This window comes from Phalangium opilio, unplaced genomic scaffold, assembly GCF_054372755.1.
Source record: "Phalangium opilio isolate 3A_F unplaced genomic scaffold, DU_Popi_V2 ptg000113l_1, whole genome shotgun sequence".
NCBI classification, from domain to species: domain Eukaryota; kingdom Metazoa; phylum Arthropoda; class Arachnida; order Opiliones; family Phalangiidae; genus Phalangium; species Phalangium opilio.
Window position 1 is genome coordinate 8,002,502 of NW_028324209.1, and position 27,356 is coordinate 8,029,857.

At 37.9% G+C, this 27,356-nt stretch overlaps 1 protein-coding gene and 2 long non-coding RNA genes across 8 annotated transcripts; 1 reads left to right on the top strand and 2 right to left on the bottom strand.

Moving 5' to 3' along the window:
- Positions 1-371: 371 nt before the first annotated feature.
- On the bottom strand, positions 372-18,820 carry LOC149623722 (synaptic vesicular amine transporter-like). Of its 4 annotated transcripts, none has more exons than XM_089852915.1 (15): positions 18,733-18,820; positions 8,769-8,936; positions 3,799-4,011; positions 3,437-3,653; positions 3,138-3,196; positions 2,974-3,057; positions 2,714-2,896; positions 2,554-2,655; positions 2,245-2,419; positions 1,979-2,030; positions 1,696-1,759; positions 1,517-1,636; positions 1,392-1,437; positions 1,195-1,282; positions 372-883 (listed from the first exon to the last, which is right to left on the bottom strand). In XM_089852915.1, the coding sequence occupies exons 2-15, from the start codon at positions 8,902-8,904 to the stop codon at positions 770-772; spliced, it is 1,653 nt and encodes a 550-aa protein (XP_089709041.1). In that variant the 5' UTR covers positions 8,905-8,936; positions 18,733-18,820; the 3' UTR covers positions 372-769. The 4 variants fall into 4 exon arrangements, with proteins under 4 accessions (XP_089709041.1, XP_089709042.1, XP_089709043.1 ...); XM_089852916.1 differs by lacking the exon at positions 18,733-18,820 and adding an exon at positions 12,850-13,273; XM_089852917.1 differs by lacking the exons at positions 8,769-8,936; positions 18,733-18,820 and adding an exon at positions 5,874-6,440.
- On the top strand, positions 756-14,329 carry LOC149623723 (uncharacterized). The gene is made up of 5 exons (XR_016374848.1): positions 756-886; positions 1,215-1,294; positions 2,631-2,898; positions 9,104-9,315; positions 13,326-14,329. It is a non-coding gene; the product is annotated as an uncharacterized LOC149623723 (long non-coding RNA).
- Positions 18,821-21,125: 2,305 nt separating the features above from the next.
- Positions 21,126-27,156, bottom strand: LOC149623724 (uncharacterized). 3 transcript variants are annotated; one of them, XR_016374846.1, is made up of 5 exons: positions 26,078-27,153; positions 25,852-25,994; positions 23,269-24,144; positions 22,644-23,204; positions 21,126-22,513 (listed from the first exon to the last, which is right to left on the bottom strand). It is a non-coding gene; the product is annotated as an uncharacterized LOC149623724 (long non-coding RNA). The 3 variants fall into 3 exon arrangements; XR_016374847.1 differs by lacking the exon at positions 21,126-22,513 and having other exon boundaries at positions 22,530-23,204; positions 25,852-26,021; positions 26,078-27,156; XR_016374845.1 differs by lacking the exon at positions 21,126-22,513 and having other exon boundaries at positions 22,531-23,204; positions 26,078-27,155.
- Between the last annotated feature and the right edge of the window lie 200 nt (positions 27,157-27,356).

The following is a 27,356-nucleotide window of genomic DNA, read 5'->3' on the forward strand; positions in this document are numbered from 1 at the left end:
TATTCCAAAACTTGTCAAGCCAATGTTAACATAGCGCTGTAGTGAGAGGCCGATATCATGAAGTGAACAAGTCACGTAAAAAATATTTACGTATTAGCTAGGTGTGGTTGAGGTGGGAAGGGCGTGTTAGTTTCGTATGTGATAATGTAGTACAGTATTCGTGTTTTCTAACTCGCTAACTTAATATTCGAGATGGCCCAACGTTTGGTGTACATTAAGTTCTTACCACATCTAGATAAAAAGGTCTTTTCGCCTATCCAGCCTCCACCTAGCTAAAACCAAAGATAGTTAAGTATGGATTGCAAAATTGGTGAACGCAAAATTACAAGTGGACGAAAACCAAAAAGTCGTGAAACCGCAACTCCATAATTTAAACTTTTACTTCAACTTTAATATTTAACACTAATAGATACATTGTAAATAACTTTGAACGGTATTTACATATTTTTGGTTTACTTACATTATTTTTCTTTTGCTTGTATTATTATTATTTATTTTTTAACGAAGCGGTCGTAATATTTGCATACGTATCACACAAAAATATCAATCATCTTTTCGGATTTTTTTTTGTTAAATCGCGACGCAACACGAGACGCGCTGTCGTACTGGTTGGTCAATCCGCGAAACGAACAACGTGTAATACAGTTAAAACATTTTGGAAAACATCACAGTGGGTTTGTTTTTAGCTCGCGGGGTATAGATTTTCATCCTTTTTTTCACACAAGCGCGGTTTATATACTCAAAGCTGAATTTTAGGTTGACCTCTACATCACTTAACCCAATCCGTATGATTGTTCAAAACCGTAGGTGGCTTTTCTTCGTCGGGTGAATCTTCATTCGTGTATGTGACGTAACGAATGGACGATTCTTTCATTATTAATGACTGGTAAAGTAAAATATTATTAGGCACTTTTACTTTATTCCGTATACCTAGTGTGACGTCACGCATGTTTTCTTGCCCTCAGAGACAAAGCGGCGCTTAACATGGTGGTCAATTGACGTTTCGCTAGGCAACTGTAGATCATTTCATCTATAGACCACTTCGATATGGCAGAGACGGAAAGGGATCATCCCCCTTGTACGTCCCGATACTGAGTCTGAGTGTTGCACACCCCCTTTTTACGTCGAAATGGTCTATAGATGACACCAGAAGGGAATAGAGTCTTTATTCCCTTCTGATGATACTAATCTTACTTGATTTTCGTCTTTTCCAGGAGGATTCCTCAAGAAGAACATAAGTGGCGCGTAACAGAAACTAAAGACGGCGATGCAGTATACTAGGCTAAAATTTCGGGTAATTATGTTAATTTTGAAATAATTTTTCAATGATTTGAAATGGGATTTTTAGATGGTTAGAAAATATACCGTAAACTACCAGTAATTGCGCTTACCCTTTAAAGCCAATTCCTTTTACGATGGCACCACTTAAAGCGGGACCTAAAATAAAGTGTTGCGCGAATATTTGGTGATTTTGAGAATTATTCCTTTAATGGCTATTTGCTAATCAAAGACTTACCAACTGCAAATCCCATGCAAAATGCCACATCTCCAATAGCGTAAACGCTGCCATACACGGATGTGTGCCGTAAGTCCACCAAATGCCCCAGCATTGGCATCATAGATGAATCCACCATACCTAAAATAGAATATAGTTCTTGCTGATGATAGTTAATATACTATTTAGTGATATATTACCTATCGCAAAACCAATACCAGCATTAGGCGTGATCAAATGATTGACATTTTTCGCTAAGGGTATCTAATAATTAAGTGAAAATATATAGAGTTATTTCATTTTTGAAAGCGTTATGGGTCTAGTATAAGCCTAAGTTATGTTCTATGACGTTTCACCTTCGTCACTTCATGAAAAGTTCTTAGTAACCAGTGACAAACTTATGGAACATATCTTATCAACTTATGGTTAAGTCATTTTGAAACAAAACTGTGGAATACTGTCTTTAAGATCAGATCTACTTACCATCATGAGACACGCGCCAATAACCAAAAGTCCAATTAATGTCGCGAGCCACCTGAATAAAAACGATATATCGAATAACTTTTAGTGATGTTATAATTAAGAGAGACGTCCGAACATTGGCGTATAAATTAAGCTTATCGACACACTAAGCACGCGTTGCTTGTAACATTTCTTGCAAGATATCAACTTGGAATTTCAATTTTTGGATCAAACAAAGAGGGTTTTATTAATTGAAACATTTTACGAACGGGAAAGGAATTTCTAACCTTCCGATTCTGTGACCCAATGGGCCGAAAACGTTTGTTCCAATTAGATAAGAAATAGAGGCAGGTAAAAAGGCAGCACCTTGTTGCCATTTTGGTGCGTTCATCGTGTCCATCATCCACAGTGGTAAAGATGGTTCCAGTATTGCTATGCCCATATTTGCAAACGTTATCGCTCCTAAAAAGGGGTTGAAAAAGAAATATTTTAGTCCATTGAGTAAGAGACAACGTGAACCGTAAGTGGCACGTCCTCTCCTTACTGCCACTATTTATATTTTCCTTTGGTATTATTTGTTTAAATTGGTCACTTACCAGCCGCTATTAATATGTAAGGGTCCTTGATGAGAGTGAAAATGGAAGCGCCTTCTTGCTCCTCTCTTTTAACACAGGGTTGTAACACGAATAACTGCAACACTGTGTTATGAAAGAAAATAAGCTTCATTCCTTGATAATTATCTGATTCGTAACTGACCTCCGTCGAACAACGCTAAAGCCGCGAGAACGAGAAACGGGGATGACTTGCCGACAAATTCGTACATGACACCGCCAAATGGTGGACCAATTAGAACACCTAAGGCCAGACCACCTAATGCCACAGCCATCGCGTTGCCTCTTTCTCGGTCATCCGGATAAAGATCCGCCAACATACCCATACCTGTAAGTATACAAGACATTTGCTTTACCAAGTTAATAGTTAGGATGGTTTCGTATCTATGTATCTATACTCCTTACCCGCTACGCTCGTGCACGCTGAACCTACGCCTTGAAGTGACCTCGCGATGAACAGTGTCGCGTAACTCTTACCGAGGGAAAATACTATATAGAAATTGATGGGTGCGCATTTAGTTACGGTTCTTTGCGTCAATGAAGCGCAGTTTTGAAAAATTCAAACTTACTAATTGTTGAAATGAACATGATCACGAATCCGGCGAACATAGGAATTGTGTAACCAAGCCTGTAAAATACAACATTAATGATAGAGTAATTTAGAATTACGCTAGGATAAGTATTCCACAATTCGAAACCATCTAGGGTGGGAAAACATAGTAGCGACACGGGGAAATATTGTGGTGCCTCAATCATATCCCTCACGACATCTCGAAGCTTCATCCTTACACAATGGAGACAGAGAGAACGAGATTCCCTTTGTCGCTATTAAGTTATCCAGACTAGAGTGCTGCTACTAAATACTTACCTGCTGGTAAGTGGGCCAATAAATGGATTCGTAAGCGCTTGCACGATAGGTTTTGAGGCAAACATCAGACCCACTTCTACGTTTTCACCGACTAGCTCGTCGTGTCGTATCTTTTCACTCTCCGGTGTTCTGGTTGTTGGAATCTCTTCTGTTGACAACAGACTTTCCTGAGTAGTTGACTCCATAAATTTAGTACTTGTCGTTCGCTGACTATAACCTTTAGAATTGAAGTAAACTTTACTTAAGAAACCCACGTTTAATAATATGCCTCGATGCGTGCTAGACTCGTTTATGGAAGAAACTAGAAGTAAGATAGTATATCCCCAAATATCAAATATTTAACTAAGCGTCTTATTTCTTACTTATTGGGATCAAGAGCCGTGGACCCGGAGGTTCCGTTTCGGAACAAACTGAAGCTTTCCTTAAGAGCATTTCCGGTTCATCCACGGCTTCCACTAACAGTGTCGAGCTTAGGGTCGACGTTGTCGTTGAGCTGTCGTTAGGAGGGTGAGCTGCTAGCTCCGCTAATTTTTCTTCGTGATGAATTTCCAGTAGAAAAGCTGGTATTATAGGAACTGCAAAGTAATAAAAAGAAATAATATTTAGCTTAAAGAATATCCGGTCCTCGCTCAATCCTGGACTACATTTTCCCTGTCGGGCCTAAATAGGTATAGATGGAAAACATTAATAATTAAACGTATTAGAAAAAAAAACCAAAAGTAATAGACCGAAAACGTGTCTAGGAACGTCATAGCGCTCTAGAAAAAAAAGGTTTTCGCAATTTTCATTTTCAATTAGACTTAACACGTATAAATTATTAAATTCAGAAACATTTCGACTGATCGAAATTGATATACGAAACATCTATTACGTTACTAGTTTTTCGGTCAATTAAATTTGCCTATGGTATTACCTAGGAATAAAGTAAATATTATATTAAAGAGACACGTGACCTATTAGATGAAGATGGTTTGGAAGGCGTTCTTTAAAAGCAGTCACTTTTGGAACGTGATCTTAATTGAATCTCGAGTCTTTAATATAATTATTAGAGCGGAAGGACTATAGCTCTTAGGTGCTTTTGTTTCAAAGAAAACACCGCCAGATTCTGATGGCCGGATTAATTCTACTAAGCCTCGTTCGTATTTAAAGCCCTGTCTTAAAGTTTTACGAAGCCTTCCTTGTCTCTTTTAATAATTTCCTTCTAAAGGAGGGGGGACTCTAAATCAATGGAGTGTTAAGGACAACATGTGTCCTCTAACGCAAGGCCTCTTATTTTCTATTGATAATTAATCAGTTTGTAGTTACTCAACTAGATACAGTGCCTGAAAATCCTGGTAAAGTCAGGGGATTTTAAAATTGTCACAAACGTCAGTCAGGGAGCCAGGTGGTCCTATAATTTCTAAAAAAAATCCCATATTTTTGATCCTGTCCTATATTATCGTATAATTTCATGAAAGGTTTTATAATATCCTATATTTTTGACTTTGTCGAAGTTTTCGTATAGTTTAGCATCAAATTAATCAAAATTTTGGTCTTTTATCGAGATCACATTTGACTAGACACCGAAATTGTGAAGCTCCATTTGAATTAAGTTCCTCTTTTCAAATTAGTAAAATCAGAAGGGGATAATAGAAGAAGGATGACACTCTGTATCCTCTTAATGCTTTAGTTATGTAACGTCATTCTTCCCAGGCTCACCCTTTTAGTTTGCTTTCCCGCGCATCAAACTACAAATGGGCATCGCACCGTAAGGTGAATTCTATAAATTGTTTGGCACTAAATCCCCAGCAATCATCCCACAAACCTCGTCTTGACGTGGGACAAAAATGCACAAGCGCGTCTTGCCAAATATTTAAACGCTAATAGAGTAATGATGAGGGAACTATTTATCGCGTATGTGATTCGTTTTAGTAACCTTGCTCTAAATGTTCCGATGTTGGGAAGAGAGACGTTACACTTACCCCGCTTTGTGGTACACTTCTCTCGAAGAGAAGTATTATATACTTCTGGTAAAATCCATTTTGTTATTTTTCTACATAGTTTAAGTCAAAATAGTATTATTTATGAGCATTTTTTCTCCTATAATTTCCCATAATTCCGGGAAAAAAAACTTTTTCTTATGAGAGTCAGGGAATTTCATATTATTTCTGTAATTCATTTTCTGTTTGAACTAAATATAGGCCCATATTTAAAAGTCCATTTTTAAACGTTGACTTTTCTACAAAGTGGAAATATTGGAAAGGGAATATTATTTTAGACGGTCAGAGAATTTTTAAAATTAAAATAATCTATGGCAACCCTGTAGTATTTTACAAAGAAGGGGTGTTTTGATTTGAGTTTTAAAAAGGTAAATAAATAATATTGTAGAATATTTATCTGTCAAGGCACGCTCCGTCACACTTTTTAATAAACGTTTGTTCAGTTTAAATCCAATTACCTTATAAAAGAACCCCTTTGAGAATGGATTTTCTTTGAACCTATATCGTGGAAGGTAAAAAAAAATGACAGGACGAAGAGCGATACGCTCTTTTAAGGCCCTTTCCGGGGCAGGCCCTGATACGTAAGCTTATACTGGACTATAACAAGGGCTATTTTACACGGGCGAATGGAATATTTTTTGGGCAAATTTTAATACTTATAGGGCTAGAAACGACCTGTCTGAGATATTTAAATCAGCTTTTAAAAAATAGAAGACATTCTATAAGATTTATAAGGAACGCTGGACCCTTGGGGAGGAAAGGGTTGATGGTAAAACGAGGGGTTAGATACTTAAGAAACCAGGGAGATTATTTTGAACTGTTTCAATTAAAGGGTTCCACAAGTCACTTGCCCTGACTAATATGGTTTTACCCGCCATTTTCGTGGCTCTAGCAGATTTTCTGAGAAGTAAAGGTCAGATTGGTATGCAACGGGTGAGCGAGCGACTTGTGGAACCCTTCAAATTTCGTAATGAAATATTTTGGAAGGATATAACAAACAAACTCGCTATGGACAATTCCGATAAAACTAAGGCGGTAAACCTCTTCCTTGGCTTTTGGCGCCTGCGCTGGAGTCCTTTTAGGTTAGTATGTCCCGATTCTGAAGGTTGCATAGCCCCTTTTGACCGTCGAAATGGTCTATTCGAAAGTGCGACACGTAAAAAAGTATGGGAAATGGATGGAAATTTGAGGGTATAAAAAAGAAAGATATATAATTGGAAATAAGTATTTATTTTGCTTTAAGTGTCTAGCCTCTCGGATATAAGCGGCCGGTGGACGGGTAGGTTGGGCTGAAAAGCGCGAAACTTGATAGAGGGTCATTTCTTGGGCTTAATCCGAAGGGTAAGAGGCACTCAGCCGAGATCTTTCAACCTTTCAACTTCCGATACTTTGACGAAGATATTCAAGAGAGCCGCGCGGGAATGAGGCAAAAAGTTATCTGGGAAAAGAGGATAGAGGGGATGGTAAGAGGAGAGGAGAAAAAGTGGTGGGGACACGCGCTTATCGACCCCTGATTCATCATTATTTTCTCCCTTCTGCTTCCTGGGATTGGCTAAGGCTAGAGCTAGACCCGTGTAGGTCTTTTCCTGGACGACGGGCGCTCTCCCCCTTCCTTATAAGGAAGCACCTTTTCCTTCTTATGGGAAAAATATAGGAAAGGAAAAGGCATGGATGGTATAGAGCCAGAGGAAGCTCTTCCTTTTTTTGCCCCATCTTCGACTATCCGATGCATTGCGCCGATTATTATATAAAGAGTAGAGCTTTAATGGCCTTTCCTTTGAAAAACTTCACTTATTAAGGGGGGCTTAACGTTATGAATCAGTATAGAAATAAATAACGCTGAGTTATACACTTTTGACGACCAAAACGGGGTAGTTTTCTTGTCTTTCCCTATAGTTCAGGTTTTAACCTACATCTTTTTTCGATAATAATTGTTGTAAAGAACATGAAACTTAACAAGTAATTGCGATTGGGGTCGTATTTTAATTTTGAATGTGAAAGAAGATAAGAACCGGCGAAACTCTGGTAGTTTTGCTTCAGTTTTTATTAATTTTTACCCTTTTTCGGGGTTTTATCAAAGACAAATAGGCGCAAAGGAAAGTACGTCGAGAGTAGGTGAGGAAAAACTAGGTTTTCGTAAAGAACCTAAAACCTTTTAATGCTCCAAGTGCCTGAAAAGCAAAAATTATAATCGTCGGAGAGAGTTAGCCTAATTGGTCGACTAAAGAAGCTAGAAAGTATCAAGACTCGCATGGCATGCGTCTTAAACATCATACTTGGCACTACTAAATGCTTCCATCCACCCTTGTGCCCAGTTACTTTCTGTTATTTCGATATACCTTGAGTGTAGGTAAATTTAACAATTTATTTTCTTATTAGCTTTACTCAACGACAAAGAAACGGAGCATCGGCGTAATCGGGGTATTCACTGTTATCGTGCCCCCTGTACGACTGAATTCTGCCCCTTCTTTACTATATACGCTTGACCGGAGTTTCGCAATTACCGTCTCTGTCATCATTTTCCAAAAGCAAAGGGTTGTTGGGTAGGAGAAGCAAATGTCCTCGGACAATTGGAAGGACGGGGAACGCGCGCATCCTTCTCCTCTATAGTAAGATGGAATTTTTCAATCACAAAGAGAAAAAATAATTACTCGAAAGCTATCGCGCTCGGCTTCATCCTTTATATATTGATAAGCGTATGGTACAACGGGCCAAAGTTAGAGGCTTTGAAATCGATTGATGTGGTAATGAGTTTGGTTTTCAAAGGAACCAGGCTCGCGCCAAGACCGAGTGCCTGACTACCACGGTTCATCACGTGTTTTCATGGCCGAGGAGGTGTGAAATGAAATCCGCGATACGCGAATATCTCCGCAGCTCATTCGTCCACGTGCGTTTTAAAGGAAGTAGAAAGCGAATAAAAGTTGGGAGAGGGTATGTATGCTATTGTTCCGGCTTGTTTGTTAACGTTACTGGCGATTTTTCACGTAACATCTGCTATACACTGTCAAAATGTGTTGGTATAATTAGATTATTCATCCTTTTCATATCGCTGTTTGAAGGTACGCGCTCGGGAGAGATGAAAATGAGATGTATCCCCTTCGGTTGCAAAAGAAAATTACTACTTTGCTTACAAATCCCGGGTTTATACTCCCTTTAAAAGAACTGGCGCGACCCCGCGTTTACAATGAAAGCCAGAGGAATATAAATAGATTTTTAGATATTTTTCTAGAGATTAAAAGTTAAAACAGCTTGGGATTCTAAATTTTGGATAGATTTTGGTCAGACTCGATGCAAATTTTCAGTATGTAACGCAACCCTCTCTTAATATCTCAAAGATCTCTATTTGAACTTACCAACTGTGCTGAGTAACATGTTATCCAGTAATAAGGCTACAGCGACAATAACTAAGACCAATTTTCGAGAGTTTCTACATTGCTTCAGACAATCCAAAACAATATTCCTGGCTCCTCCCATTTCCGTTTGTACCATATCAGGTATTGTGAATTCTTCCGCAATTGATTCTGAAATGATAATATTCAATATTAGCACTTAATAAATTAACTATCCTTATGGTATTGTACCATCACGCAATCTACTCGAAGTAACCCGAGTTTTAAAGAAAACTAAGAACATTCTATTATTTCTTTCTTTAATAGCACTTAGATTTTCAATGTTAACTCTGTTCCAGACGGGTACATATATATGTCTTTGTGATATATGACGAGGAAACTCCTTACTAAAACCAAACCCATACCCGTGATAACCCAAGCTCAAGCTGCCTGCCTCTTAGGAAATCGAAAACCTATTACGTTGACTTTCTCCACCAAGCTGTCCCTGTAGTAATTAAAGCTAAGCAACTCAGTACCAACGTCGTCTTATAGGAAGAAAAAGAAGAATCTGGTATGTTTCTCTTTTTGGGTAATCGTGCGTGTAACCTCGACGTAAACTTTGTTCGATCCCCGCTATGCCTATTTATTTCGTGATTTGTGGATCCAACTTTTTAGACGCGTAATATTTTCTAGTGGCACATATAACCCTAGAGTTAGGTTAAACGACACAAATACTTTCAATCAAAATACTTACAATCTGCTTGAATTTTAATCAGGGTAAAGCTTTAGTACTAAACAGTTAACGTTTAATATTTTAGCGCGAGCAAGAAGCGATATCTAGTTTACTAGGGAGAAGTTGTAAATTCGCCACATTTCTAGCTTTATCTCCAGTACAAACGTAGGTCCGGAGATATTCCCCGCCTCTAAATTACAACCAGCATCTCATTAGTTCTTGAAGACTCACGTCAGCGCGACGCGAATGACGAAAATTACGTATTTTCCGACTGAGGAGAGGCGGAATAGCCCGGCCTCCTTTTACGTCCCCCCCCCTTGTATTTTGAAAGGGTACTGGGACTATGGCGCGCGAATACTTATACCTTCTCCCTAGTAAACTAGATATCGCTTCTTGGCTCGAGTTCACGTTTGGTCCAATAAGGTATCCTGGTTTCTATGCCATACATAAATTGCGAATGTTATTCCCTATGCCTGACGAAACCCTTGGTTACCGGTTGTTATCTCTTCACTTTAGAGTTTTAAAGATGGCGGACATCCGTGCCTTTCTAGCTCAATTATCGGCTACTTTTGCGCGCTTTTAAAATTCTACTTTTTGAAACGGTACCACCTAATGCCTTTTCAGACAATGCAACCTTTGCACCCAATTATAATTAAATAAAAAAAAATTTTACTCATCAATTTCATTCAGCTCTAGTAAAGTTTACTTATATAATTTAGTTAAAAAGTTGTAGGCCTTCCTCTTCTAATTTCTCTATAAACACCTGCAGGTCCACAAAACCCGCATAGATATCAACATGGGGGCACTATATGATTCCAATGAACTGTATGCATTCCTGGAGCATTTAACTCCTTTACACATTTCTCCGCATCACAACTAACCTACTCTTTATGAAGATCTTTTACTGACAAACTTCTAACGATCTGATTCAACCAGTGGCGTCGCAAGGCCTTTTTTGGGGGGCTATAGCCCCCCAAATTCCAAACTTAGCCCCCCCCCCCCAAAATAATCCGTAAACCCTACCAAAAAATTGCTGTTAGCAACCTAAAATTCTGTAGCAATATATAAAAAATTATAATGATAAGATTCTTGAAGTTTTATCTCTGCAGAGATGAATTTCAATACCAAACAGTAAAATTTTGAAGAAAAGACCAGATGGAGACAAGAAAATGTTTCATGTTCTTTCGGAGGGAGTCCCAATAGTGTGGAATAAAAGCTAACCAAAACTAAACATAAACTTAAGACGAGTGAAAATCCTTCATAATCGGTTCCGTAGTGGCGTAGTCTTTATCAATAAAAGGTTGTATATCTTTAAAATACGAATAATTTCACGTTGACACGGATAGTTTAAGGTCTACACATTTTCCAATGAACCCATTAAGCAATTTTTTTTATTAATTTCTTATAATAACTAGTTCGCCCAGATTTAGCCCCCCAAATTTCAAACCCTAGCGACGCCACTCTAAACCACCCTAGCCACTCTAAGCCACTCTAAACCACTCTAAACCACTCTAAACCACTGTAGCCACTCTAAGCCACTCTAAACCATTCTAAACCACTCTAAGCCACTCAAAACCACTCTAAACCACTCTAGCCACTCTAAACCACTCTAAACCACTCTAAACCACTCTAAGCCACTCTAAACCACTCTAAACCACTCTAGCCACTCTAAGCCACTCTAAACCACTCTAAACCACTCTAGCCACTCTAAGCCACTCTAAACCACTATAAACCACTCTAGCCACTCTAAGCCACTCTAAACCACTCTAAACCACTCTAGCCACTCTAAGCCACTCTAAACCACTATAAACCACTCTAGCCACTCTAAGCCACTCTAAACCACTCTAAACCACTCTAGCCACTCTAAGCCACTCTAAACCACTATAAACCACTCTAGCCACTCTAAGCCACTCTAAACCACTCTAAACCACTCTTAGCCACTCTAAACCACTCTAAGCCACTCTAAGCCACTCTAAACCACTCTTAGCCACTCTAAGCCACTCTAAACCACTCTAAACCACTCTAAACCACTCTAAGCCACTCTAAACCACTCTAAGCCACTCTAAGCCACTCTAAACCACTCTAAACCACTCTAAGCCACTCTAAACCACTCTAAGCCACTCTAAACCACTCTAAGCCACTCTAAACCACTATAAATCACTCTAGCCACTCTAAACCACCCTAGCCACTCTAAACCACTCTAAACCACCCTAGCCACTCTAAACCACTCTAAACCCCTCTAGCCACTCTAAACCCCTCTAGCCACTCTAAGCCACTCTAAACCACTCTAAACCACTCTAAGCCACTCTAAACCACTCTAAACCACTCTAAGCCACTCTAAGCCACTCTAAGCCACTCTAAACCACTCTAAACCACTCTAAACCACCCTAGCCACTCTAAGCCACTCTAAACCACTCTAAACCACTCTAAGCCACTCTAAGCCACTCTAAACCACTCTAAAACACTCTAAACCACTCTAAGCCACTCTAAACCACTCTAAGCCACTCTAAGCCACTCTAAGCCACTCTAAACCACTCTAAGCCACTCTAAACCACTCTAAGCCACTCTAAACCACTCTAAGCCACTCTAAACCACTCTAAGCCACTCTAAACCACTCTAAACCACTCTAGCCACTCTAAGCCACCAGTGGCGTCGCAAGGCCTTTTTTTGGGGGGGGGGGCTATAGCCCCCCAAATTCCAAACTTAGCCCCCCCCCCCCCAAAATAATCCGTAAACCCTACCAAAAAAATTGCTGTTAGCAACCTAAAATTCTGTAGCAATATGTAAAAAATTATAATGATAAGATTCTTGAAGTTTTATCTCTGCAGAGATGAATTTCAATACCAAACAGTAAAATTTTGAAGAAAAGAACAGATGGAGACAAGAAAATGTTTCATGTTCTTTCGGAGGGAGTCCCAATAGTGTGGACTAAAAGCTAACCAAAACTAAAAATAAACTTAAGACGAGTGAAAATCCTGTCGTAGTCTTTATCAATAAAAGGTTGTATATCTTTAAAATACGAATAATTTCACGTTGACACGGATAGTTTAAGGTCTACACATTTTCCAATGAACCCATTAAGCAATTTTTTTTATTAATTTCTTATAATAACTAGTTCGCCCAGATTTAGTCCCCCCAAATTTCAAACCCTAGCGACGCTACTGGATTCAACTCGAGTGAAGTTTGGTGATATAATTGACTCAAAACGTTTTATCGTCTGAGAAGCATTTAATTTCCCTACAAACGACATGGTGTAAATCGCCGAATTATGAGCTGTTTCTAGACATGACCACCCTGTATTTACGCATCCTCGAACACGTTGAGAGTAAATTTAAGGCATTAAATTAATTACATCTTGCTTTTACGACTTACGAGCAATAGTATAGGGCGAAGGAAGTAGGACGTGGTATTAAATTCTGCAAGGACGATAAACCGAAAATAAGCGCTTTCGGCTTCCTCGGTATAATATTGGAAATCGAACAATAGCTCAAAAATTTCATAAGCGCGTAGTTAGCTCAGGGTATATGGCGAAGCTGTTGGGGGTGAGAAGTACCACCCCTTTTCCCTAACGTATATTAAGGGACCTCTTTAATAAAAAGCTCGCGCAAATTCCTGAACTTTTTCCTGACGGGGACGGGTGCGTGTGGGAGAGAGAGAGAAGCCAACGAGATATGGCGAGAAAGGAGAAACCAGCGGCTTGGATAACGATAAGAAAAATCTATTGGAATATAGTGCAAATGTACTTACTACAGCTATATAGATCCCTTAGTTTTCCATGACTATTTACACCTTAGACTAGAATCATATCACATAGTATATTTGTTCATAGAGGAATTGTGAATTTGTAGGCCCAGAAATTCTTGCGGTGAAGCTATGATTCTTCGAGATGTGGGAGAAGATTTATCAGATGTCTTTATTGACGTCATCATGGACTAAGCCGCCAAACGTCGTGGATTTTCTTAAGTAACCGCCCAAGTTTCATCCTTACATATCGGAGACTAGAATGGCAAGGCTTCCATGGCTCATTGCGTAAGTTCATACGATACGTTCCGTAAGTTTGTCACTGATTACTTAGAGCTTATCGTCGAGTGACGTAGGTGAAAGTGAACGTCATAGATTCTCGTAAAGCGATGACTGATGAGACGCTGTCAGAGGCTTAGTACAAGCTAAAACCGAGCGTAGTCAATTCACGCGTCGTTCTCGAAGAGTCTCTAGCATTACGAAATATGGGAAGTATCATACTTATGGAACATATCTAATCAACCTATGATCATAGCAATACTGAAACTTAGAATCTCATCTCCCCTTTTCAACTTTGCAAGGATGAAACTTCGATATAAGGGTGGATGCTCCAGTAAACTCACGACACTTGGGTCATGACAACATCAATATTAGAATTTAATACCCGCTCTTTCCAAATCTCCAAGTATCATCGCAGTATCCTGAAAATCCCCGTGTGTGGCTTCTATATTTTCCTGATGCATCCATTACGCATTGAAATTCTATTTATTTTTTAATTTGGATTCAGTCTTGCCGTGATGTTTTGATCCATAATAAATGCTCCTATTCTTTATATACCTTACCACTCCCACTCCTCGACACCTTTAACTATATCATAGCGGGGATGCCCTTATTTACACCCCTTTTCTAAGTTCTCCGTGGAGGGGCTCGTTGCTAGGGGCAACTATTCAATGTGGTATTTAAAATAAAGGGTGGACGAAACGGTTTCCTGGTGATCTTAAACTCTGGAATTTTCCTTCAGCTATAAAGCCATTATTTCCAAAGGGGGGGAACGTTCGCGAAAGTCTGTGGGGGTGCGACGAATTACCGAAATAATAAACGCATCAAGCCTCCGTGCTAGGACTGTTCACGAGCTCGAGCCAGCTCGGGCTCGTGACGAGCGAGCCGAGTTCGAGCCGAGCCGAGCCGCCACTTTTGCGGCTCGATTAATTAACGAGCGAGCTTTTTTATGGTCGAGCCGAGCCGAGCCGACAGGCATCGAGCCGAGCCGACTCGCGAGCCGGCTCGCGAGCTTGGTCACTAATATAGTGCTTTCTTTTTTGTCTTTATTCTCTCCTCCAATAGCTTTCCGATGTATTTTTACATAAAACAAAGCGTGGGAAAAATCTATCGTCTCTAACCTTGAGCATATTTTACCGAGTGGATTTTACTGAACCACTACATTACTAAACATGAGATGGCATTTATAGTCGTTCTCAAGTTTGACGTTGATAGTAGCAATTTTTTTAAACATGTGTATATTAATCGAGCCAGCTCGGCTCGGCTCGATCATTTTCGAGCCGAGCCGAGCTAGAGCCGAGCCAAGACCCAGCTCGGCTCGAGTCGAGCCGAGCCGCCGTTTTTTTGACTCGAGCCGAGCCGAGCTTTTAAAAAGCTCGCTCAGCTCGGCTCGTGAACAGTCCTACGAGTCCGTGCGCCAAGAAGGCTTCAAAAGGTTAAGACGCTGCCCACGGGAAAACTAAAATGCCAAGGATGACCTCCACTCGGAATCTGATTAAATATGGTACTTGAGAATCATTATGAATCAGCGCCGTTAATAGGTCTAGATGCCCGGCTATTTGCGTGACGTTTTTACGAGGTAACGCTACGTAAAGTTGTTTGCTAGCAGTGTAAGCGTAAGTTCGTAAGATATGTTCCATAAGTTTGTCACTGGTTACTATAGAGCTTGTGGGTGAAACGTCATAGATTCTCGTAAAGCGACGCCTGTTGAGGCTTTGTCAAAGACTAAATAGGAAGATGGACTGAGAAACCGAGTATAGTCAAATTCTCGCTTGTTGTTCTTGAACTAGCTCTCAGAAGTATGGGTAGTGTCATACTTATGAAAATTATCTTATAAACTTATGGTTTGAGCCATTATAAACTTCCCCTTAATTAACAAGGCTTTCTTAGGAAAAAAATTGGCTTTTAAATTATTTCTAAGACGTTATCGCGCTCTTCAGACATTGCTTCTAAAGTCAGCTACAGACTCACTTACTTTGGTGTCTATCTTCATACGCGCTCGTATTTCAACCTGATTCTCAGTTGTCGACATAATTTGGCTATGTAAGTAAATACCCTTAAAAAGAGCGATAGTATTTCAACTCGTATCTTCCAGAAAAAGGGTGATTTTTATAAAAGACGCTCATCGTCTCATTTAAAAGAGCTTTCAAAGTTGAAATTTACCACTTTCAAGTCTCAGTATAGTTTCTGCTAGAGAAAATATAACGAGAAAAATTTTAAGTTAGCCTTATGAAAATCCCACTTCCGAATTTTAAGAGAACTACATCCGGTTTATTTTAATTATTGGTTTATTAGGATAGTGCCTATCTCATCACCCTTAATTAAAACTGCGTATACTCAGCTATATCAAGTTACAGCGCGTACGATCACCAGTTTCTTGGGATTAAAGGAAAGCACCCCGAGACCCACCCAAGTGCGGTTGACCTTACTTTACCGAAAATTCGCAATTCCTTAAGCCTAATGACTAATAAATTTTATTTTACGAAAAGTATAGGATGTAACTGCTTGCTCAATGGGAATTTTAGACGTTAAACGACCACGACTCCCATTGTTTTTACTCATTTCATTCCTGAAACGTTCAAAGTAGTTACAATTTCCATTTTAAACGACCCTAACACAGTTTTTTTTTTAAGCAATTGGGGATTAATGGCCTGGAACGAGAAATTGTTCAAAGGCTGAAGAGAAACGTGGATAATTTCAAAATCTGTTCAAATTATTATAATTTTTTTTTTAAGTTGCAACCCCTATTACATACACCAAATTTCACTTAAGGTTTGAAGCGAAACTTTCATACTATTTCGAGTCTTAGAAGTAAACTCTGTCTGTAAGAGGTGTATAGTTGATTTTCCGTCTTTAAGCCGAGGAAACCAATAGAGCCGTTAGGACCGTGCACTTGACAGGGTCGTACATCAAGTCAGCCGCGACGTTATCTAGTTTCTTTCCAGAGAAAACGGTCATCCATGAATTACTCGACCTATCCCCATACTTTTACGGTCGCCTTCAAACTTTAAGAAGAAAGTTTCTAGCTTTTCTGGTAGAGAAAGAGAGAGAAACCGGAAAGAGTTTCATATAGCTCTCACACCACCGCCGTTGCCACATTCGGACTCGACCTATAGTAGCGTCCAATGTTGCCAAGGGATGATTAGATCACTTCAATATGTCTTATTGAACGGGATATTGGTATTTTCACGTATACATCACAGAAGGGTTTTTAAATATGAACAAGAAACATTACGATAATGTAATACAGATATTTGTTTCTTTCTACTTGTATATTTTAACCTTACATTCTCTAGAAGTCTAACTAGTTCCAGCACTATTCTTAATTAAGAGTGATTTGTTGAGAAAAACAGTTCGTCATTTCCAAGTGAGATTCCATTGCGTCATGGTCATGCGGGGTTAAAAGCCCCCAAAGAAGGTATCGTATTGCAGTTCAAGAGCTGTTTCCCTTGACTATTTTTAAACTCACGACGCTTATCATTGCGTAGTAATCCGCCTCAGCTTTCTGTAGTACACAAACTGTTCTTGAACAAATCTAAATATAGTTCGATTTATCCCAACCTTCAAGATTTATCTCAAATATATCAAATTTCTTAATAATAAAACATTCAAGGTTCCCAACATTCAACCTCAATTCGCGGCCAATAAGTATTAATTATGTACACTTTCCCCATAAAAGGATACAAGAATAACCACCAGCATTCCCTGTGTCGCTTCTATACTTTCCAAGAATATTCAAGTAGGAAAAATTTGGTTTCTAGCTCACTATATCTCTAAAACCTTGGAGGAAAGAGGTGAGATGGAGTTAAATTGTTGGTGTGCCATGCGTGGCGATGAAAGTCTCCAAGATACCTCGCGCACGCTCCTACCATTGGGAGGGGGTTGTTAAGTGCTGTCACGTTGTGCCATTTAAAAATAGAAGCTCGTTCTTATGAATTAGCTTCTACTTTTAAGACACAGGGAGCATTGTTACCGTAGTTATGGGTAGAGATGCATCGTTATAGGTATGGAGATTTCAACTCAATCTTACCTCTCTCCTCCAAGCTAAAAGTAAAACACAGTTCTCATACTGTTTTGCAGTCATTAGAAACGCATTATAATCTTCATTTTTTTGGTAATTGAAGAATTACAATTCGCGCAACGTAATTTCCTTGAAATCTTTTGCCGAATTAGAATAGCATTATTGAAATAAACCCTTTCTTATATACCAAAAAAAGAGACATTCTGATAGTACAAGGATAGTAAAAACGATGGTAACAAGAGTCGTATCAGTATTTTGAAATTCCAAAATAGAAAATCGATGACGTGGCAACGGCTGTCACCGAGTAAACGATCATCTTTAACGTCTTTTGAGGAAAACGTGATTTTTCCGAATTTCGATTTTCGATTTCTCACATCTGGGGGCAAAATTAACATTCCGATATCGCTGTTCCTAAGAGTTATCGAACCTACTGACTGAGACACTGCTTTCAAACTAACGAAATTCCCATTGAAAAAAAAAAGGAGTTTGATACAATCACTAGCGTGTCTTTAAAGTTTGAAAACTTTCAGTTTCAGCACCGTTAGAGAGAGTATAAACAAAAGCTCTTAAATTCAATTTCCCGCCAACACTTTTATCACTGTTAGCAAATAAAGTTTCGATTTGTTTCATATTCCTTCAAAGGAAAGGAGTGAATGTCAAAATCAAGAAGAAGTTTTCAAAGTCTAAAATCTCAACTTTACAAAGTTATTTGTTTATAATTAAATATAAAAACCACCCTATGACCTTCTAACCATTCTGTAGCTTATTTATTACCTCGGAGAAAATGTCGGGTGTTCTTTTGTAAAAAATAAATTTAAAATCCGTTTTAGGTACATGGAACCTTCCTTGAACAAATTTATTACACAATGAACGTAAGATAGTTTTTAGGTTTCGCGCAAATCGATGAAGAATTGGAATTTTCGCTTATTTAAATCGCATTTACCAAAATTATTACGTGAAGCCGACTTATAGGGGCTAGACTACTCGTGCATTTACTACGGGCCTATGTAGAAATGTTTTCTTATCTGAACACAAACTTCAAATTAGTAAAACTATCTCAAACACGGAAAGTTCTCCCAAAATTTCCCAGTGTAAGATTAAAGTATAATTTTACCAGTTTTAAAAGGCTTAAATAACTAAAAATAATAACAAAATCAAAATCAAATAAAATAATAACGTATATAAAAGTTTCAAACATTTTCCCCAATACTTACTCTATAACGACTGTTGGCTTTGAGAAAAATTTCTTTAACCCTTTTTCAGAAGCTGTAAATTTCTACCGAAGAGAAGAAGTTCTTATAAATGAAGCTTATAAAACTTTTTAAATCATTTTAAGGGCTCTTTAAAAAGAGTGACTGACTTCAAAAAGGGAACTTGTTGATCAAGACGAACGACTGAGAGAAGTGAAGACCTTTATCGAATTTACGGGAAAATCTCTACACTCGAGCTTGTATTTTGTACGTTGAAAGAGAGACCTTTTCACCGGTCAATAAAAATAGCTTAGAGCGCCATCCAAGTCTGCCAGAAATATTTACGTTTACTGAAACATTGGATTTGATTTTAGTTGATCCTTAAAAAAATTATTTAAGGACCAATTCAAATTACGCGCTTTTCTCGCGGGTGATTTGTGGATAATGTATTACAAATAGATCAATAATTTACTATTATTATTTTAGAAAGTGCATTGTTTGTTTGTTATTTATGTTCAATCACAACTAGATTCTTAATTTTAAAATCACTCCCATACTGCTTCCCCGTATCTGAAAAGAATGGGTCGTGAATGGAAATGGGACGCGAAATAGTCTCTTAGCTCCTTAGTACGACCAGAAAAGACTATTATCAAGAGTAAATAACCCGGCCTCTCTTATGGACGAGTAAAATAAACTATACCCTCTGAATATAAGCGGAAGTATATATACTTTTTTTTTCGAGAAAAGTGTACCGCATTGTTACATGATTCTTCCCAACATCAGGACATTTGGAAAAAGGTTACTAAACTGAAGGACAATCAAGGTTTGTTGGTTATAGAATTCACCCCACGTAGGTGCCATGCCCATCTGAAGTTTGATGAGAGCAAACACCGACGGGAAACACCGGGTGCCTTTGCAGCTAGTTAAAAGTATAAGATCCACTATATTAAAGCGCTTTCTCAATATAACAGAACGGGTGATGAATGATTACACATTTTTGAAAAGTAATTTTTAATAAATCCGAATGTATCAAATAGAATATATTTCGAAATAAAATATTGCATTATTATTTATAAGTCTGCCTGATAAATTTATTTTTAATTGTAAGCTTACTAATCATAGTTAGTGACTAAGGTATAGAAACTCGCTTCATACCCTCTGAATTAGAGTATGATTAAAATGCTTTCCCAACATAGTAGATCCGTGAGTCGAGTATTTCGACGTGAGACACGTGACACACTCTTAATAAACAGTCAGAATAACTGACTTTATCCAATGAATATTTTGAATACAATATCAAATTTATAATGAATGATTTTATTCGAAGTGCATTGGCCTGAAGCGTGACATAGTAGCCACACAAAACTAATGCTTATAGTTTTTACTTTAGCTAGTGCTGGTTACATAAAAGTGTATGTGTGATAGTGAACGGATTAATCAAACCCCGGTCACGTGACCTATGACGTCAGATCACGTGACCTATGACGTCAGACCACGTGATCTATGACGACATATCACGCGCCCTATGACGTCATATCACGTGACCTATGACGTCAGATCACGTGACCACGCGACCTATGACGTCAGATCACGTGACCACGCGACCTATGACGTCAGATCACGTGACCACGCGACCTATGACGTCAGACCACGTGATCTATGACGACATATCACGCGCCCTATGACGTCATATCACGTGACCTATGACGTCAGATCACGTGACCACGCGACCTATGACGTCAGACCACGTGATCTATGAAGTCAGGTCACGTGACCTATTACGTCAGATCACGTGACCTATGACGTAATATCACGTGACCTATGACGTCAAGTCACGTCACTGAGGTAATTGACTTGTGACGTCACGACAGATGTTAATGGTAATAGGCAATGACTATCCATTCAGTATACCTAGCGTTCATTCATTTAAGCCTAGCGTTCATTCATTTAGGCCTAGCGGTGTTCAGCTATTTGGATTTCGTGCCCGGGGTATGGCGCACCCGAGTCCGCGCATAGGAGCTTTTAGCGCCCCCCGACGTTGGAAATTTACTTAGTTGATCGTTACGTGCCAACCGGCTCATTTCGTTGCCTGGAAGCCGTCGAGGAAAGTCGTTTGGAAAAAAACCTGTCCCTCTCAGTTGATCGTTACGGGTCAGCCGGTTCATTCGTTGCCTGGAAACCGTCGAGGAAGTCGCTGGAAAAACCTTTCGCGCTTTTGAAGTTGATACTTGATCGTTCCGCCATTTCGCTGATCGTTTTTCCCGAAGACGCAAGCTGAATTCGACGCTCTCAACTTGGCGGCCATTGCTTGGCCTCGTGGTGCTTTAACAGTCCGTAAGCCTAACTTTACAATAATCCAAACTCATCTAGCCCCCTTTAAATTATTTATTTTATTTCAAGTATTTAAATTAATTAGGTTGTGTTAAATGTTAGCAAATTTTATTTATTTATTAAAAATCAAGTACCACATATAAAATTTTACATCGAGATGTTGGACAAGAGAGAATCCCTTAATAATTAGTTTAGAGCCTATTATTATTAGCTGTTAAAAGGGGTACGTAATTAATTTAGATATAAAGCGACAGATTTTCGGAGATCAGGTCCCGCCGAGAGAATTTTAAAACACAAGGCAGTTGCCCTAAGCCTCGTCCAATTTAAACCCTAGTTATTTACGGGGTCTGTCTGTGGGAATAGCTTTAAAATAAATAAATAGCGGGATTTCCTAAAATTTGCTTAGGGGCTATTGTTAATTAATTTAGAGATAAAGCGACAGATTTTCGAAAATCAAGTTCCGCAGAGATAGTTTTAAGACACGAGGACCGTTGCCCAAAGCCTTGTCGGATTTAAACCCTACTTATTTATGGGGTCTGTCTGTTGGAATAGCTTTAAAATAAATAAATTAATAGCGGGATTTCCTAAAATTAGTTTAGAGGCTATTGTTAATTAATTTAGAGATGAAGCGACAGATTTTCAAAAATCAAGTTCCGCAGAGATAATTTTAAGACACGAGGACAGTGACAACCGATGCCCTAAGCCTTGTCGCATTTCAACTCAAGTTTATATTTATGAGTTCTACCTGTGGCAATAGTTTTAAATAAAAGGCTGGTTTTAATAAAATTTAATTTAAATAAATGGCCGGTTTTCCTAAACTAATTTAGGGGATATTTTGAATTATTTTCAATATAAAGTTTGGCCAGTTTTCCTTAAATTAATTTAGGGGATATTTTAAATTATTTTCATTATTAAGCTACGTATTTAATTTAAAATTGAATGGCAGGTTTCCTAAAATTAGTTTAGGGGATATTTTAAATTACATAATTTAATTTAAAATTAAATGGCTGGTTCCTAAAATTATGTTCTACCCAATTATGGGAAATAATTAGTTAGCCAGAGTATTTATTTAATTCAGGGTGGGAATCACAGTAGTAAAAGCCTTCTTTAATCCAGGGTGGCAATTAGTTGGTGGTCTTTCTCTCTAAATTTAGTAGCCAGTTTTTTTAATTAAGGACCTCCCAAAAGTAGGCAATAGTTTATGATGTGTTATTAATATGTTTTCATTTATAGATGCAGCTGATATTCTCGGATTTTTCTGTCGCTGGTCATTATGAGACGTATCTTTCCCGATGACTTATCATGCCTGATGACATCCTTTGTTGGATGGACGTTGCACGATGACTTCCGCTGTTCTAGACTTGCCATGTATCATTCCTGATGAAATGCTTCGTTGGATTCACGTTACATGATGTCTTCTGGACTTGCTCTTTCTCTCAGCGCTGACTTAAAGATACGGAGGAAATCACCGAAGCTAGAAGACACAATACATCTTTTTTACTTGCAATTTTTTCATGTAACCACTTAACTTAATTTTTTTGCTTGCAAATTTTATTTGTAACTACTTATTATTTTTTTTCGCGTTCAAACTTTATCTTACAAACCTCTTTAATATTTTTTTTGTTCGAAATTTTTGTAAACACTTAGGTTTTTTTGTTTTTCATTGAATAAATTTTGCCTTAAACCTCGTTCTTTCTTTTCTTGAATTTTTAATATACTAGACTTGGTTTCGATTTTTTAGCCTCTGGACTTAGGGGGATATTTTTAGGCCCCTTTTTAAGCTTTTTAATAAATAAAAAAGGCAAAAACATTACAAAAACTAATTTTTTTATATTAAAAAAATATTTTTTTATAAAAAAAACTAAAAATTTATAAAAAAATTATTAAAAATACAAAAAAAGCACGCAAAAAAGGTCAAAAAAATGATTATAAGTCCAGCGCTTGTTTTTTTCGTTCCATCCCTAGTATCGAAACTTTAAGCTATACTTACTGAACCACCCCCCACGTAAGCCTTGCGGGCCCAATTTAAATTTAACAAGTCCCCTGTTTAACTCGGGAATTATTAAATTTAAACTAAGGCCCGCTGTGGAGCCCCCAAAACCAGGAAACTTCGTCCTTAGCATGGGATTTCCAATGAAAGTCCACTCGCAGACGTCCACTTCTTCCTGCGCAAGAAAAATTCGAATTAATAATTGGAAAAAGGCACACGAATAACTTGAAATTAATTACCTTAATATGAAAATCCACTTGAATATTCTTGCATGATGTAACGCAAAATGTTCGGGCAGAAGACAAATACTATTATTTGACATTAAATGGCAAACTCCTAACGTTAAACTAAATACCTTAGTATGGGGAAGTAAAATAATACCATAAAACGCTAAGCCTCACCTTAAACCCGCTTAAAATCGTGTTTACTTTTAAGGGACAAAGCGTATAAGCAACCTTCTACCTTAAACCTAAATCAGAAATTTATTTAGATCCTACAAAACTGCCTCAACGAGTTGCCAAACGCTTTTCCCCTAAAAATATTTAGAATTAAAACCATAAACTAGATCCTTAATACCGCAAAGGGAATCTCACCCTTAAAATCCTGATCACGCGTTCATTATTCTTAAAAGGGAGGGCTAGGACCAGTGAGCACCTATTCCATATTTCAGCATTTTATTTATGTCCTGACAAAAAGAAAAATCCCTAAAAAGAACAGGACACAAGCGCTTTCCTTCTAAGAATAAATAGAATAATAAATAATAAACTAAATAGCCCAATAATTGCCTACAATGTTTGACAGGCTGTCGAAATAGTCTATTTGCTAATGAGATTCCCCTTAAACGGATAAAATCAAAGTGTAGACTTGATTAGAGAATGGAATTTTCCCGTTAATATCGCTACAATTACTATTAATAAGATTTAATTACTTCACTGAGAGATTAAAATGTCTAAATTGTTTTCTTAGTGAGATTCAGTTTCAACGGATAAAATCATCAAATTGTAGACCCTAATTGAGACGAAGGGGATTGTAATGGGGCTTGCCATTTTTTGTCAAATAAATAGTAATTGATTCTAGAATGCAACAGAAATTGCTCCTTTGGAAACGGATGATAGCTAAAAAAATAAAATCTGTTCAATTCAAACAATCAAATACAAAATTAAAATTATTATCAGCTTAAATGGGCACAAGTATTTCGAATAACATTAATTCCACTTTGAAATAAATCATTTAACATAACTAGAAAGATAAATATTAATACGGTTTAGGGTCAGTCTTGAAATATTTGTCAATCACTTTGAATTACTTTTAAACCGACTAAAATATTGAATAAGAAAACCAGGAATAAATGCAACGCGAAATTAATTTAATAAGATTAATTTCAAATATTTTGAATAAGTACGACATAAATGTGAATCACGAATACTGTGTGCCAAAATAAACTTCTAAATTCTTTCCAAGAAACCATTTGGATACGGCTAACTTGTTACTACACAAATGATGCTGTTACGGTGAAAAAAAATGGGCTTGCAACCCACAGGGCCGGAAATAAGAAAACTTTCATATAGAACATGTGTCCCCTCCTTTGACTAGAAAATTTATAGGACCTTGTCCACTAGTGTGTGCAAAAACTCCGCGTATCCCTAGTAGAACCAGAGCTATGAGCCTTCAAAGTTGGGTGTAATTATGGTGGGATGGGGGGGGGGTCAACTAGGAGCATAACATAGTCAAAGGATACCCCCATATCCCTAGTAGGACCAGAGCTATGAGTCTTCAAAATTGGGTGTAATTATGGTGGGATGGGGGGGGCAACTAGGACTTTAACATAGTCAAAGGACACCCAAATATCTCTAGTAGAACCAGTGCTATGGGCCTTCAAAGTTGGGTGTAATGCTATTCCTTGTGAACATTTTGCTTAATTACTCGACCCCTGTTTGCCGTAACCCTGGGTTTCTAATATGGTTGGATGGGGGGAGGGTCAAATAGGACTATAACATACTCAAAGGACCAAAACGACTTAACTCATTTGACTAGAAAGTATAGAAGGACATTGTCCACGAGAGTGTGCAAAAATAGTATCGCGTGTTCATGGTTAAGCTATCAAAACTTTGGGAAAATTCATTGGTCAAGCTATCAAAACTTTGGGAAAATTCATTGGTCAAGCTATCAAAACTATGGGAAAATTCATTGGTCAAGCTATCAAAACTATGGGAAAATTCATTGGTCAAGCTATCAAAACTATGGGAAAATTCATTGGTCAAGCTATCAAAACTTTGGGAAAATTCATTGGTCAAGCTATCAAAACTTTGGGAAAATTCATTGGTCAAGCTATCAAAACTTTGGGAAAATTCATTGGTTAAGCTATCAAAACTTTGGGAAAATTCATTGGTCAAACTGGCCAGTGACCCCCTTAGTTTTTAAAAATAGTATGGGACATTTTAAAATGTTACTGGACAATGTGTCCCGTGCTTATTTCCGGCTCTAGACACCCATATTTACACCAATAGATTTGTTAATTGAAAACATTTTAGAGATCTACAGTTCTGCCGTTAAAGATTTTCTACTCGCTTCAGTTAAGGGCAATTTACAGCTAATAACCAAAGCAACAAAAGTGCATTAGTTATTTAGAACTATGGAGTTCCAAATAACTAGCATTATGTTCGGTAACGAATATATAAAATCAACTAAGGCTATGTTTTCTTCAAACAGACAATGGTCGTAATTAACAAACCTATTTTCCACGTTTAACGCTTAATTTCCATTTGGTTGCGATAAAATTTTGGTATTTAATCTAAATTAACCCTTATAAATAAAATATTTACCTGGAAAGATCTCTTTAGACACTCTGAAAGAGGCTATGGCTTCCAGCAAACGCAGCAACACCCCCAAAGACAAAGGCTTAAGCCTTGGTCGTAATTAACAAACGTATTTGGCACGGTAAACCATAAATTTTCCACTCGCAACGCTTAATTTCCGATCGGTAGCGATAAAACTTTGGTATTTAATCCAAATTAACCCTTAAAATATAAATAAAATCAAAATATTTACCAGCAAAAATCGCGCATAAAATTGCAGCATCTCGTTCCCACGGAAATCGGTCCCAAAAAGAACCCAGAATGATTAGACTTATTGGGTGCAAACACGGACCGCTAGATGGAGCTGCTGAAGTTACGCTGCGGCAGACTTCAAAATATGGCGGGAGCGTGCGTTTCAATTTTATTGTTTCTATTTTCTAATATAATTAATAATTTAGTTAATTATAATTTACTAATGTCTTCTAAACAGCCCAAAACACTTTTCTCCTCTTTTAAAAAGTGGTACCGGAGTTTATGGATTCCTGCAGCTGGAAAAACCACCCTATAAACATGTTTGTCTATCAGGTTGAAACTTGAAATCATAATAATTAAACTAATTCCTATGAAATTTAATTCATTTTACTGAAAGTTCTAAGATGAAAAGTGTAATATATTCCAAAATCTTTGTTTGTTTTCTGGCCTAATTATTCCTGTTCTTAATTAGAAAATTAGTAAAATAAAAATAGTAATGAAGAAAGAAGATGCTATAGGTTTAGCCGCCCCATAAATAGGGTGTCCTGTAATAACCGAAGGGGGGGGGGGTTATTATTATGAACTCCTGGTAAAACTAATCGGTACAAAACTAAACCTCGAGAGTACATTAGACCGAAATTAATTTATATTTATCATTGTTAACATAAGTTCATAAGATATGTTCCACAAGTGAGAGCTTGTCACGAAGTGACGTAGTTGAAACATAGATTCCCATAAAGCCACGCCTGGTTCTGTCAAAGGCCATGGACAGACTCAATAGGAAGATGGACTGCAAAACTAACCGAGTGTAGTACTTCAATTCTCGCTTGTCGTTCTCAAAATCTCTCTCTCAGTAAGTCTCTAGCCTTTACCAAGTGTAGAAAGTGTCATACTTATGGAACATATTTTATAAACTTATGATGGTAAAGATATGATGAAAATGCGAACTTGCGAAGCTTATTTTGTGGCAAGTTAGACTGAGCAGTGGTTAGAGTCAGGCCATCTCGAATTTCGCGCTGCGCTGAGTGAGTGAGCTCCTAGAGGACAAAAACCCGTCTACTTTTGTCCTCCTGGTGTAAATGCACCGCCTCCTATATTAAATCCAAGCCCGTTCGCCGTCCCAAAAATTTTTCCAGAAGTGGATTTTTAATTCGCCAGTCTCTACCGCTAGAGGCGCGATTTTACCGTGACGTAAGAGATTTGAAAACGACCGTTATTTTCCTCTTTTTGAATTGGTTAACTAATGTCTATGCTAGGTTGGAGATATTTGATATTTCAGA

Coding starts and splice junctions, on each gene's coding strand:
- LOC149623722 (XM_089852915.1), bottom strand. CDS start 8,904: ATGGTACAAACGGAAATGGGAGGAGCCAGGAATATTGTTTTGGATTGT. Junction 3,654..3,798: donor ACGGCTCTTGATCCCAATAA/GTAAGAAATAAG, acceptor TCAATTCTAAAG/GTTATAGTCAGCGAACGACA. Junction 3,058..3,137: donor CATGTTCATTTCAACAATTA/GTAAGTTTGAAT, acceptor ATTTCTATATAG/TATTTTCCCTCGGTAAGAGT.